Source organism: Meleagris gallopavo, chromosome 21 (genome assembly GCF_000146605.3).
Source record: "Meleagris gallopavo isolate NT-WF06-2002-E0010 breed Aviagen turkey brand Nicholas breeding stock chromosome 21, Turkey_5.1, whole genome shotgun sequence".
NCBI classification, from domain to species: domain Eukaryota; kingdom Metazoa; phylum Chordata; class Aves; order Galliformes; family Phasianidae; genus Meleagris; species Meleagris gallopavo.
In genome coordinates, this window is record NC_015031.2 from 6,559,179 (window position 1) to 6,573,333 (window position 14,155).

At 44.8% G+C, this 14,155-nt stretch overlaps 1 protein-coding gene across 1 annotated transcript; it reads right to left on the minus strand.

Moving 5' to 3' along the window:
- Positions 1-2,246: 2,246 nt before the first annotated feature.
- On the minus strand, positions 2,247-13,800 carry AKAP1 (A-kinase anchoring protein 1). The gene is made up of 10 exons (XM_003211868.4): positions 12,052-13,800; positions 10,005-10,138; positions 8,770-8,896; positions 8,061-8,188; positions 7,110-7,287; positions 6,596-6,746; positions 5,849-5,916; positions 4,326-4,399; positions 3,461-3,526; positions 2,247-3,344 (listed from the first exon to the last, which is right to left on the minus strand). Exons 1-10 carry the CDS (start codon positions 13,709-13,711, stop codon positions 3,282-3,284), a joined length of 2,649 nt encoding a protein of 882 aa, XP_003211916.1. The 5' UTR covers positions 13,712-13,800; the 3' UTR covers positions 2,247-3,281.
- Between the last annotated feature and the right edge of the window lie 355 nt (positions 13,801-14,155).

A 14,155-nucleotide genomic window follows, 5' to 3' on the forward strand; every position in this document is an offset into this window, starting at 1 on the left:
CGTGCGGGCGCTGAGCGCTGAGCTGTTCCGCAGCACCGCTCCCAGCTGCGCCGCTCGGAGCTCCGGCCAACAGCGCGGCACGCGGGGCGGCTCGAGGAAGGGAACGCGACCTCGTTGCTCGCCCCACCACCTGCCTCTTTCGGTAATTTCACCTCCAGCGTTCCACTCGCTACAGCAGAAACATGGAACGGGAAGGCATTTGTGCTGCTGAGCCTGAGGAAAACAAAAGATGCAGAGCAGACACAGAGGAGAGCTCCACGGCTGCTGCAGCGGATCGCTGATGGCCCCACGAGGCCGGGGAAGCGTGAAGAGGAGCTGAACTTCACGGTCAGGTGCAGGGAGTGCACAGCCATCCCAGTGAGCACAGACCTGGAAGTCCAGAGCTCCTCTGAAGATCCTGAGAAGAAAAAAAAAAAAACACACTTCCAGGCTAACCTGCGCTTGTTTGAAACCAACGACCACAGGCTCTATATGGGAGTAGCCACAGGAGATCTGTGTGCTTAGATCTAAAAACGCTAGACTCTAAAAAATGCAGTGTCTGCATTACCTTGGGATGGCAATAGTGCCTCTGAACTGCCAGGCTAAACTGTATTCTCCATCTTTGACATCTAGAAAGAGACAACAGGCAGGCACTTTGAGAACCAGCCACTCCAGCCTGCAGCTGGGGCAGAGCTGTGTGCGTGCACAGCTGCCAGCACCCACCACTCTAAGGTGTGCTAGGAAGCAGTAATGATAACCACCCACAGCACCTGCCACCAGCTGCTTACCTGGGAGACCATACCCCATGGCAAGGCCAACCCTCAGAGATGCTGAGTGTGACTGCAAGGACCGAGGAATCTCATGAAATGAAGCTCACCTTCTGCAATGAGATGCAAGGAAAGATACTACTAAACTCTGCATGCTTCCAAACCACTACACCTCCCAGCATCAAGATGCTTTGTCTCCTGTCCTCACCTATACAGCACCGAGGTGTAGCCCGCAGTATCCACAGACTGTGTATATTCTGCAATGAACCCGACAGACTGGTTCTAAACCTTGAGACCAGGAAGACTGATATCCTGAACAACTATTTAGTCCGTAGATATGTATGCACTCACAAAGGCAATACTCTCAAATTTAACACTTTGTTTTGTGCTACCCTCAGAGTCAGCTCATTCAGTGCCTTCATTTCTCTTCCTTTCAGAAAGCACAGATACATCCTGCTGCCAAAAAAATACCTGACCAATTGCAGGGTGCTCTGGTACCAGGTATGGACAAACTATTCACTGGGATACCAAGTCACATCATTGCTCTGCTTGGCTCAAATAACAAACTTGTCAGTGTTTTAAAGAGGTTTTGTCTCTGCACAGTAGGATGACTCCCACGTTTTGGGAGCCTTCAGCACACGTGGGACCAAGCAGCTTCCTGAGTCCACAGGGTAAATTCACTGCATGTATACAACAGCTGTGAGTACCACCGCTCAAACGTAGGCTTTCTGAAAAGCAATTCATACAAGGTTAAGTCCAGTTTTCAGTTCTTTCACAAAATTTGAAGTAAAAACAAACCCAAAACCAGGAGACTTGAAGCTTGACCTTTCTGTATCTGCTGAAAAAGCCATCAGGACTGTACCTCACCTGCTTATCCCACTGAGCTCTCTTCCCCACCCTACATCCCAAGTGATCTAGAAATGAAGGCTCTTAGTCATCACAGTTTGATTAAGACGGCTTAAAATTTGACCTTTAATTGAAATGGAAAGAAACATTCCAAAAGGATATATGTTTTATAGATTTAACTGAATTACCAAATTTAGTTTCCATTGGAAATTATTGCAAATATTAACATTAAATCATAAGCGCCAAATAGGAGAAAATTCAAGAAAGGATATAATAATCATAACATATCAGAAGGGACTGGACCAAATGCTTTTGTAGGCAGTTATCCAAGTGTGCAATGTACTGACACATGAACTCACTGGATGTAAAACACCTTTGAATCCACCTGAAAAAACCTGGGAGGCCCTAACTACATCATTTGCCTGGCAAGAATCTTCTCCACCAGCAATAAATCCCAACTCAATACATATCTGAAGTGATATACATTAGAGGGCATGTACTTAAGAGCATTAAGTCAGCTTAAATTACTTGGGCAAAAAATGTTGTAAGTTTGTGATACAAATCTAAAAAGGAGAAAAAAAAAACAAACCAAAAAAACAAACAAAAAAAACCGTGAGAGAGAACACCACTGCAATATTAATGCCAAATTGTTACTTTTTTTTTTTAAACAGGTCTGTACAGCAACATAGCAAAGAATGCAGTGATCACAATTCAAACCAGACAGCAACCTAAGGGAATGCTAATCCTGTATACAGTACAGCAGAAACACTCCCATCTCCAGATGCTCCAAATACGTTGGCTACCCTAATGCACTGCAAACCAGTTCTACCTACATAGGACATTTTGGTGTGAAAAAGTTTCTGTAAAGTTCCCTTTGTTTCCAGTGTTTTTCTTGTACAAAATATTACAATGTTTTTATATATATTTACAGACTTGCACAGCTAGAAAAATACAAATTACAATTAGGCTTGGCAATCAATTCTTTTCTTTAAATACATATTTCAGAGCAAAATTGTAGTGGTAATGTATCCTGCACTTCAAGCATTTCTTCCTTAAGCATATCAAGCATAAAAAGCATGATTGCAGTGAGACGTATGGGCACAGTATGGGCAACAAATGCAGCTCATCAACCTCCTGGCATCAAGAAGATAAAAGATGAATGCAATTTATGCACGTCAGTGGCACAATATAGAAAAATCTGTAACTGAACAATAAATTCCTTACTAACATTCATTAATTTCACAGGCAGAGTCTGTTTAAAAAATAAAAAGGACAACCACTGTAACTTCCAGGAAAAGCAGACACCAACTTCATGGGGTACTATACATCTTCAACACAAATGTAGCCACAGCTAACATTTCAGGGGCATCTGGTAGCTTCAAGCAAGCCCCAGGATTTTTTTAAAGGCTTTTACCTTTTAAGTAGAGGCGAAGGAGGATTTTTTGCCTTAAAGCTACAGTGTCTCTCGTTATGGCTTTTAACACCCTGCCTTTCACTGAGATGAGGTATGTGTTTCTAGTGAAATGGTAACAGTTGAGCAAAACAGTTTTCAATGGACCACAAAACTCTGCAGGCAGGTGTAAACAGATGTTCTGTAAGAGGTTGCCAAACCGAATTGTAACAGTGCAAAACAGGTATTTTTTTTTTTTTCCCCGTTAGGAAAAAGTTGTCGAGGCATCTAGGACACCGCTAGTAGTTGTCAACCCACTGAGCAAATCCTCTTTCCACCAGAGTTCTGTTTATTGACACCACCTGAAGAAAGGGGAAAAAGAAAGATGAATAAACCACTAACAAGAAAGGCCAAGTTCTGGATCAGCAGTGTGCATAACCAAAACTGAAGCAAGTTAAACAACAGTATGGCAGCATACCTCATCTCCCATCATACTCCACAACTGTATCAGTGGCAGACCTGTTGCACTGTCATAATTCGTGACCTGGAAACAGAAAACAGCGTGCAGCAATTTGGTCTCACCCATGATAGATGCAAAGCTGGTGTTATTCACTGCACGATACTCAGTTCCTCAACCCATGTGCAGACCAGAAACAGCTGCTGCCACCACACAGCTGAGGTACTGCTGGTAAGTTTACTTTATTTGCTCAAATCTTTGCCCTTGCCAGAATTACTGATACCTTTAAGCACTGTGTTAAGCCAAAGGAAGCTATAAAGCTATCACAAACACTATCAAGCTTCTCACTCATCTCATTTCAATTAGTTTACATGGATAATTACAGCCACTATGAGAAGCACTTCAAAAGAGGTAAAGTCCCCTTCAGTAAGGCCTAGCGCTGTGCATGGAAGCCTGTAGGCTCCACCAGAAGCCCTTCTTCTCTCTCTAACCAGCCACAGGCCACATCTTGTGTGTCAGGGGGGCAAGAACACTCCAGGCTGGCAGGGCAGCGCAGTGCTTAATGTGCTGCTTAACAGTCCACTTTGGCTCCATAAGCCCATTCATGCCTCCATCCTCACCATCTGCACCAGCTGACAAAAAATTCTTGCCCCTTTCTTTGTGCATCTCATAGAGGCACACAGTCCTGTGCAGTGGTGATGCTATACAAGGTTGCTACACAAGCCTGTTCTCAAGAGCTGAGGTTTCTCAAAAAGAATCTTGCCCAGCAGCCAGGCTTACAGGAGCTGGACTGTTTCTGATTAATACACACACTGTACTAGGGGTAGAGAGGATAACAGCAGCAGTAAAATCATCAGCAAGTCTTTTCCAGACAGCTCTCATGTACCTGCGCCAGCAGTGCTGCCCCTCTGGTCATCTCACTAACAGCAGCGTCAGCTTCTGATGAAAAGTGATCCTCATCTTTGGAAAGAAAAGAACAGGGGAAAACAAGTGAGATATTCACAGGCTTTAAAGTCCAGAAGGCACCATTAATCTAATCTTGTCTGACCTCCCACATAAGCTAGGCCAGAGAGAATCCTCACCTACTGCTGCTGTAGGCATTTGCTGAAACCAGTCTATTAAGCTGGAGATCACAAGTATTATGCCTGCTGTGTTGCTGAAGGGAGAGGATGAAGTGCTTTTCAAAGCCACTAGCTAAGTTAACGTGAACACAAGCGGTTGATGAATTAGGAAGCTTTAAAGACAGAAATGTTCTTTTGCAGTACACCTCTGTCATTAATATTTTGATCCTTAATGAACTAAGCTCAGGAGCCTCAGGCCTTTCCTGACCCTGCAGCATGCAATACTATATAAAGAAGCTCTGAAACATTTGTCCCACTGGCTGGCTGCTACTTGAATGGTGCCAAACACTCTCTGCAAGCACTGGCAGCCCAAATTTCACAACACGCACAGCTTATGGAGTACTGCTGCTAACTCCACACACATCATGCAGCAGAAACTCTCATGTCCCAGCCAATGAAGTTAAAATCTACTCAGCAAAGATGAGACAGGTCAGAAGTGTTTCCATTTTGGAAGAAAGTTGCTCATTTCCTATCTAACGGTTACAAAATAAAGTTTCCTCTTTATGTTCCCCATCTTGAGATGATTTCCAGAAACAAAGGAATTCCCTGCACTTCCAGAATAAGGAGGCAGATTTCCTCCTTATGGAAGGCATGTGAAAACCCCTCACCTTTGCTAGCAGCAGTATAAATCCTGCCATTCATCTACAGCCTTGGCAGAGCCAGCACTGGAGTCCTGCCAGCCACAACTTCCAGTGATTAAAATCTGCCCTGCCCACTCTTGCACCCCTTCTGCACCCAGGGGGGCAGGATTTTAGATACCAGTACTGCAAACATTGCTAGCAAAGCCAGAGCTTGCCACCAGGGGGTGGGGAGAAACAACTGAAAACACAGCAAGCATTTCTAGGCAGCGACTGACATCACAGCGCTTGGAGGGCAGTCTTTTCAAGGCAGAATGTGCACATCAGTCTTTTCAGCAGGAAAATATCTGGTGTTTGTCTAGCAGACTGAAAACCAAGTTTGCATTTACGGCCACACTATGTCAGAAGGCAGCAGAATCGTTACAGCTGCTTCAGTCCTGCCACACTGCTGTTTAGGACAGTAATTCATTCTCTCCTCTATACAGAAAAAAAGTCTGGATATTTATTATCTTCCTCTTGAGTAAGACAGATTCTGGATCTGCTAGTATGACCCAATAATAAAATGTAATTTTTCCAATCCTTGATCTCATCACTTCAGAGGCTGCGCTTGCAATAGGAGAGACAAGTTTAGACAATCACTGCTTGCACACAGCTGGTGTGCATTTAAACCTCTGGGAGGAATACGAATGGTAGCTCAAGAGCTCCATTACCTGGAAGTGGCACCACGTTGTCTAGTAAAACTTCTGCTCCTTGGAAAGGTAGTGTTACAAAATCAGACCTTAAGAAGAGAATCAGATCAAAATAAGAACATGGCTTCAAATTACTTTTTAGTAAATTCAATTTAGTAATATTCTTTAAGGAGATATCGATTAATCAACGGCTCTAATAGGAACTCAGGAACTCAGTTTATAACTGATAATGGAACAAAAAAAAAAAAGAGCAAACTATACCACCACCAACCTAACTAGAAGCAATAAGCTGCCTGCTTAGCAGGCCAAGTCAGTCTGAGCTCCAAGCAAATATCAGCTCACAGCCTATGCTTCTTACCTCCAGGCCATTGGGCACTCTTTCTAAAACAAAGAAGTATATAACAGGCTTGTATGCAGCATTCCCAGCCAATGGGGATGGAGCATACAGAATCTGAATTTTAGTCCTACCTCATCAATTACCAGTACATTAACGTACCATTCAGAATGGTACGGACTCTGGAAGGCATCCTTTTGCTCAGTTTCCAAGCTGAAGTGGCAGAAATCGTGTGGCTTTTTTGAAGGGAGGAGGAAAGAAATTGCAAGGGTTTACCACACACCCAAGAAGTCCACACCCACTGCTGGGACAAACCATTTAGCCACCTCCCACTTCAGCAGAGAAATATCCTTCAGAGTTTCAAACTAGATGGATGCTTTTGATGCAGACTGAAGCCAGATATTGCCTCAGGCTGTGGAAGAGCAGCTACAGACCTGATCTGTCTGAGTGTATCAATCTTCACTCTCTCATATCCTCCATAGTCGACGTATCTGATCTCCACTTCACCACTCTCTTTGAAGTAGCCAACAACTTGTGCCCGCCACCATGCCCCATCCAGGCCTGGAGCAGCACAAATAATACCAACTGCAAAGAATAAGAGCATAGAGAAGAGAGGCTCAGCATTAATAGATTTCTGGAAAACAGCACTTCACAAGTTAGCGGTACTGCACAGTTATTTACAAAGGGTCAACAGCATTTCTTATGTTGCTTTTATTTTCTTTCAACACCTCTCACATCCTCAACAGATAAGGCCTGCAAGTGAGACCAGAGAAACGCATTTTACCACTAACTCTCAGCCACTATAATGCCGTTCTATGCAGATATCCACTTCTGTTCCAGCCTCTGGTCACTAGCAGCAAGGTCTGCTGTTCCAACAAGGAAAGCAAGTGCTGATTACTCCTTCCCTGTGATGCACTCTCCATTTCACATCATGTCCAAGTCACTTACCTTCGACAGGTGTTGGCAGGGTTGGAATTCCAGGTTGAGAATAGCAGACGTACATCTGCTGGTCCAGGCTACGCAGGACATGGAAAGTGGGGTGTGTATGCTGCTGTAGAAACATGTGTCCTGCATTGACTTGGTTAGCCACAACCACTTCTACAGTGACTCCATCTGGAAGCATCAACTACCACAGGAAGGAGAGAAATACTCATCAGCTTTGGCTGTCACATAAGCTTCAATCACATTTAGAGACACTGTTTAGTTCTTTGTTCTATGAGCAATTCCTGAAGTTAACAGCCAACAGTGGGAGAACATTGACATTCTGGTAGCTGGCTTCCAAAGGCTGCTTTGGATCAGAACCAGAAAAATACCCAGCATTACTCTACACTAAAGCAAATCACATCTGGGAAAGGGCTCATCTTGTGCACAGAAAGACTATTAGCACAGAGCAGCTGTGGGACTTACTACACAAAAGGATTAGAGAGAGTCAGCAATGATGTAGGTCAAGTCACGCTGCACTATCGATGCTGTACAACTCCCAAGGATGCCTCGCCCACAGGATTTTTAACATCAAGGCAATCTCTGCAGGGGCTGTCTAAGATTTGTCACAGAGGTTGTTTTGAAGTTAGTTTGCCCTACCTACCAGAGGGCTGCTGTGCCTGGGCAACTTCCCGGGACACAAAGAATTAGTCTGCTCAAAATACACCAGAAGTGCCTTTAACTTTACTAAATTCAGTCTTCCTGAACAAAGCCTGTCTTCACATCCACAGAGACAGTTATGTGCATAGTTACTGTACAGATTCTAGGTGCCCAATGCAAGCAGTGTTTCTAAGTACCTTGCAGCAAAAAGCAGCAAAAAAAGCAAAAAAAATTACTCTATGAAATGCTAAGGTGTCAGCATTCTCCAAATGCAATTAGGTACCATAATGCCACCAGAGCCTGCAAACCAGGGCTTACCCAGGAAGTCATAGGGAGGGAATGAAGCGCCAATGATGGTGGAGGTGGAGCATAGATGTTGGTGAGACTCAGCTCTTTGAACTTCTTGCCAATAAGGCTCAGTGCTTTTTCTACATGATGCTGGGAACCTGGAAGACATAAGTCCAGCATAAAGTCTGTTGTAGAGATATTCTGGGGACATACATGTATCCTATGTGAAGCAATACACCTACAAGAAACTTCCTAAGCTACATCAACAGTTTCTAGAAAATTAATAGATTGGCCATTAAATCTGATGCTGGGGCCATCATGAGCAACTCAGGTTGCCAGGCCATCACTTCAACAGCTTTAGCCTCCAGGGTGACCCTATTTCACAGAGTACCAGTAGATTTTTTCAGCCACATTTAAGTCTAAATTCCCACACAGTCAGAATCCACTTGTCAATGCACATCCCCTAGCTCCTCTCTCAACACTAAGTGATCCTCTAAAGATACCAGTTACAAACTACAGCAGATGAGGATGTTAAACTGCACTCTCACCTCTAAAACAGAGAGTTCACGTGCTAGGATACAGGTGACTTGCTATACGCCTCTACTGTAACAGCACTGTGTGAGCAGAAAAGTTTTGTAGAGCACTGGACTCATTAAGCCTGTAAAACTGTTTTAAATTCCTTGCCCATCCAATTACGACCCACAAGCTAGGTATTAGACCATGAATAGACGCATCTTACCTTCAATGTGACAGATTTGGAAGTCGTGGGAATAAGGTAGTGTTGAGATATAAATTTTGGCACCAGATGTTTGCTTCAGGAAGCTCACATACCTCCCTTGTTTGCCAATCAAGCGGCCAACTAAATGCTTTACAGAAGAGAAAAGAAAGCAACAGTCAGGAAGAGAAACAAATCAAACAACGCTGCTCTCCATGCCTTCTTTCACCCACATTCCCAACTCCTGGAGCGCAAAGGGTCAGGCAGGATGACTACAAAGCAACACTGGACCAATTTTGTTATATATATATATATATATATATAATATCTGCAGTAAGATACTGATCAGCGGGTACTGATTGTTTTGACACCTTCACATCTTGCAAAAAAACACGAAAACAAAACTAAATGTGATAAAGGCTCTGCCTTCCTACAGCAAGTGAAAGAACATCTCCTCCCAGTCTGGACGTATTTTTATTTTTAGGGGATGCATTCAACATACTGCTTTATATTTTGAATAAAACGTGTCAGTTTTAACACAAGCTAATTAGATTAGAAAGAGAGTAAATCAGGCTATCACATGCTGGACCATACAGTTCTGGAGCAGCTGGGCAGTTTGCACTCAAGGCAGCAGAATGCTTATCCTGACAGAGCTGCTGTTTCACTTCACTGACTGTCAGCATCTAGGTCTGCTGAGGAGCAGAACTGCAAGGGCAAGGATGTGTACAGTAGCCGTGGGTGACTGCATACACAAAGTAGAAAAAAAGGGATGCACACAGTCCACAAAACCATACCCTCTTTCTTAAATCCAAAAGAAAACCTTTTATAATAACAGATGCAAACTGCTCCACATAACAGCTGAGATCAGCATTCTGTTTGTGAGGAGTTTAGGCAGGCTGTTAAAACATAATTCTCCTATACAACGAAAAACAAATCCTCACCTCTCTTAATAACCTTGTACTCTCAAGCCATTCTGAAAACACTTTTGAAGCAGCGCACTAACAGGCTGGAGTGGAAGATAACGGGGAATAAAGACTTTAACACCCAACATTACCCTGGGTATAGACCTTACGTGCCTCTTGATTACAGCTGTGTACAGGCTCTTCACTGCTGATCAGTTGCAACAGGAGCTAAATGCTTAAATCCTTGTTTATTTGTCGATCTCCTTGGGATGGCACTGAGCCACTACCAGACCGCAAGAACCAGAAGATCGCTATGTAGGGCAGGGCAAGAAGCACGATGGGCTGGTGGCTGGTTACCTTTGGAACCTCGATTTCCCAGATAGTGAGGTCGGACTTGCTGGATTCTCCTCCTGGCTTAGAGTTCTGGCGGGTCTCTGTCTTCCCCAGGGCACAGCCACTATCCACAGAATCCATGCTATTTACATCCGAACCTACAAAACACAAACACCAGCATTCCAATTACTGCCATAATCCACCCAGCTTCCAGACAGAAGGCCATGAGAACACGTCATCTTGCAGAGAGATTAGGTTGAGCTTTTCTTATGTATATTCATGTGATGTGTTCCTGTACTGAGTTCTGCAGCATTTCAGTACAAATCAAGCCCTGTCACACACAGTCTAAATAGTTTCCTTTTGTTCCTGGAAAGGAACCTGAGTACCTCTGGGAACACAACAGTAGGAAGCTAGAGTTCAGCATGAGTCCTTCAAACAGGGTGATACCTTACACAGAGACAGGACACTAAAGTCACCACTACCAGCTGAATGGGGGGGGCTATGTTAGCATCAACACACAGCTACTGCTGTGGAAAGATACTCTGCATTTTCCCCATGGCTTATACAGGGCTCTTCGCAGGGAGGGACACACAACCTATTTGCCTGCTTCATATCACATTCCTGCCTGAGCAAGGGCTACACAGTGAATCCTGAGCACACCCGAACTGCCTCTTGCCTTAATATCTCATATGCCTGAAGAAACACAGCACCAAAGCTGAGCTATGGTTTGTTCCCAAACCATCTGTCGATATCAAGGCTTCCCTTGGGAAGGGGAAAAAAAGTCTCCTTCAGATCAGTGTATCACAAAGTTGATCCTTCCTGCAGAGTAACACACAGGAACATGAAGACCATCCAGCACAAGACCAAAAAGAAAAGTAATTGAATGGTTACTTTACATTTTCTACATCTCAACTGGTAAGACAGCAGAGATGCCAAGAAAGTCAAAGACGAACAGCACAGCTGCTTGCCACAGACTCTCCAGACAAGGAGGAGGATTGAAATCCCACAGCCAGGGTGTGAAGGTCAGCTGCGGACCTCTTATCCAACAGTCACACTAACAACTTTACCTGTTGTATCCTTCCTCCCCAGCCTTCAGCTTTAGCACAGAGCTTTCAGCTCTTGTTATTTATCAGCAGGCTCCCAACTTGTTCTTACATCTTCCCATCACATTAGCACTGACAGCAAGGCAAAACCATTCTCTTCCCATAGTTATTCTCACTAGTGAAGATGTTTTGTGGGTTTAATCCTTAATTCTTGGCAAACTCAACCCTTGTCTTGCAACAAGCAGCAACCCTACTATGCAGTGATTACAAAAGACATCCTGTCATTAAGAGCTGTTGGCGCCACAGGATCCTAAAGGATTTTAACACCCATCCTCAAGGTCACATGGGTCAACATTTGTTCAGACAGTTTTGTATCCTGCCAGGCATACATCATCCAGGATCTAGAAGGCAAAAACAATACAGAGACAGATGGAGGATCTCCACAAGCATTGCTGCCTGTTGAGAATTCTTGGCGTGCACCTATCCTTCCAAGCAAAAAAGGCTTCGGGGTAATTGGTCTCCAACCAACTGATTTTATCAGGATTTATTAGAGCACTTCGCTGGTTCACCCAGCAGCGCCTCAGAAGCCTGCCCTACAGCCTCCCTCCAGAAGCAGCCCACAAATAGAGATAAGAACTCACTGCTTACTGGAGGTTGCCTGAACTGGAGCAGAAACCATTTGCATTAGCAAGTTTCAAACCAGTAAGGAGTTCAATGCCTGCCCTACATCCAGTCACATATTTCATGGGGACACTCACACGGCTCGCTTTAGACAGCAAGCAACGTGCTCAAAGGGAATCACCCTGTTCATCCCTTTGCAACACACCACAGAACCCTGTGATTCCATGGTATGTTGAACATCCAGCTAACACTTGGGATACCCATCTGAATAAGGCGGCTGAACATTCACCCGCTGGAGAAAATTTAAATAGAAAAAGGAATTATCTGAATGCGTTGTGAAGCAAGGTGTTACTGTCCATGAAATGTTTATTCACCATGTTTTGTTGGAAGCTTTACAAACCCTTTACCTCCTGAGTGATCTCCATCCATCTCTGCTGCCCAGTTACCCTCATGGCGTGAATCTGAACCGTCTTCTTTCAGCGTCCCATTACTGTATGGCACTTTGCTGTCTTCAGGTAGCTTCAGGGCAGGAGGTTTTTCACTTGGTTCTGAGCTCTGCTCAGCAGAAGGGTCTTGGGTTGCAGATGAGCTCAGTAAGTCCGAATGCTGGCCTGATGCAACTGACAACATTGCGTTCTGCAACGGGTCCTCCACACTTGTCCCACCTTCAGATGCACATGTGCTGCACCCAGAGTCCTCCATAACCAAGCATGACTTTCCCAGTGATCCTCCATGGCTTGCCACAAGAGTTCTATCAACTCTTTGGGACTCACTGTGCACACAGTTCTTTTCCTGGTCTTGTGTGTCTCCCTGAACCGGGCTAGATAAATGACCAAGTGCTAAACAACTGGAATATGTCACACACTGATCATGTTCCTCTGTTGGCAGGGACGTTGGTATCGCAGCATCGCTCTTAAGAGCTGTGTTCTCATCCACTCCCCCAGCTTCTGCCGCAAGCAGCTGATCAGAAGAAACAGTGCTTGCTCTCTCCTGAGGTCTCTCGACTTGGCTGGCTGCAGCCTGGCAGATCCGACTGGACACATCGCTAACAGAACCAGACAGCACTTCCTCAGTTGCTGCCAAAATGACCTTGGAAATTATTTGTATTGCTACTTGCTCGATTTTCTCAACTTCTTCCTTGTCCAAACTCACTCCTCTGATCCTCTCTCTCTCCAATTCATTTCCTTTTGCATGTGTGTCCTCCCCCTGACACACAGGTACAGTACTCTCATTTGACTCAGGTATCTTTTCTTCCCTAGATTGCTCCAAACAGGCAGACTCCAAACTGTCTGATAACATCCTAACTGCAGAATCCTGGTGACTCAATACAACTTCATTAATAAGAAGGGCTTGCGGGGTATCGGCTTCCTTCTCCAATCCCAAGTGAAGGGCTGTCACACAGCCAGTATCCGACAGCGCAATTTCTGGCATCTGGCTTTCCTTAGGGGGCTTAAATGAAGACTCATCTGACTGCTCTGCATTGCTGATCTCCTCCGTGATTCCCAAAGACCCTTGTGTCAGCACCACCGGTGCTGATGGGCACTTAGCTTGGTTTGCACTAGAGCCTGAATCTTCTTCAGGGCTGACTGCAGCACCGCTGCGACACTTAGCGCTCTTTGAGATCAGAGGGAGAGAAACACAAGCAGGGACGCTGCTTTCATCTTGAGAACATTTAATTTCTAGTTTTTCACTGTCGTCCTCAATGGTGCTGGGCTGAGTTGTCCTTATTGCTGGGGCTGAAAGGTCCCGTGAGAAATCTAACCTCTCGCGAGTCTGACGCGTAAGAGAGGGCGTCATCGGCCCTGCTGGCAGCAGGGAGGTCGAGGTTTCATTCTCTGGGCGTTCCTCTTCTGGGGAGAGAGGCAGTCTTTGAGGAACACATGCTTCTGTTTTGGGTGGTGAATCATTCTCTGGCAGTTCTTTCTGCTTCTCTTCCACAATAGCTATTGCTTGTCTGTTACGATTGCTTGGATGCTTTTTTCTATGGGAATAGATCCACCAACAGCCAAGAAGTGCCAGCACTCCAGGTATGGCGTACGGGAAGAAAGTGCGAAAGCGTAAAGCCATTTTATAAAGCCTCAGCAATTAATCCTAGAAAGGGAACAAAAATGGCATTAAAATACAGAAAAGGCAATGAGAAGTTTCACAAATACCTTGAGCTGTTTTCTGTTAGCACATCAGGGCTGCTTTCCAGCTGCTTTAAATTCACATCTCTGCTCTATCAGCAGATCTAGGAACACAACCCTCACCTAGCAGTAGAGATATCTCAACAGCTTTTACCAGTGCATTTATCCTGGCCAACAGCTTCACGTTCTTTCTCCTGTCTTGCCTTTGCGGGTCAGCGCTGCACACAGGGCAGCATCCCACACAGCACATTTCTCCTGCACCAGGCTGAGTTCTCAGCACAGCCATACTACAAGCATTCAGCAACTCAGACTTGATACACCACAGGTCTCCCCAGCTCTCTGCTCTGAGGACAGCATCATGCTCCCAAAAGCATTTTATAGGTTG

Excerpts from the sequence above, each read along its gene's own strand:
- AKAP1 (XM_003211868.4), bottom strand. The coding sequence starts at position 13,711 with ATGGCTTTACGCTTTCGCACTTTCTTCCCGTACGCCATACCTGGAGTG. Across the intron at positions 7,288-8,060 it reads CCCTCCCTATGACTTCCTGG|TTGATGCTTCCAGATGGAGT; the intron begins GTAAGCCCTGGT and ends TTCCTGTGGTAG. Across the intron at positions 6,747-7,109 it reads CCTGCCAACACCTGTCGAAG|TTGGTATTATTTGTGCTGCT; the intron begins GTAAGTGACTTG and ends TATTCTTTGCAG.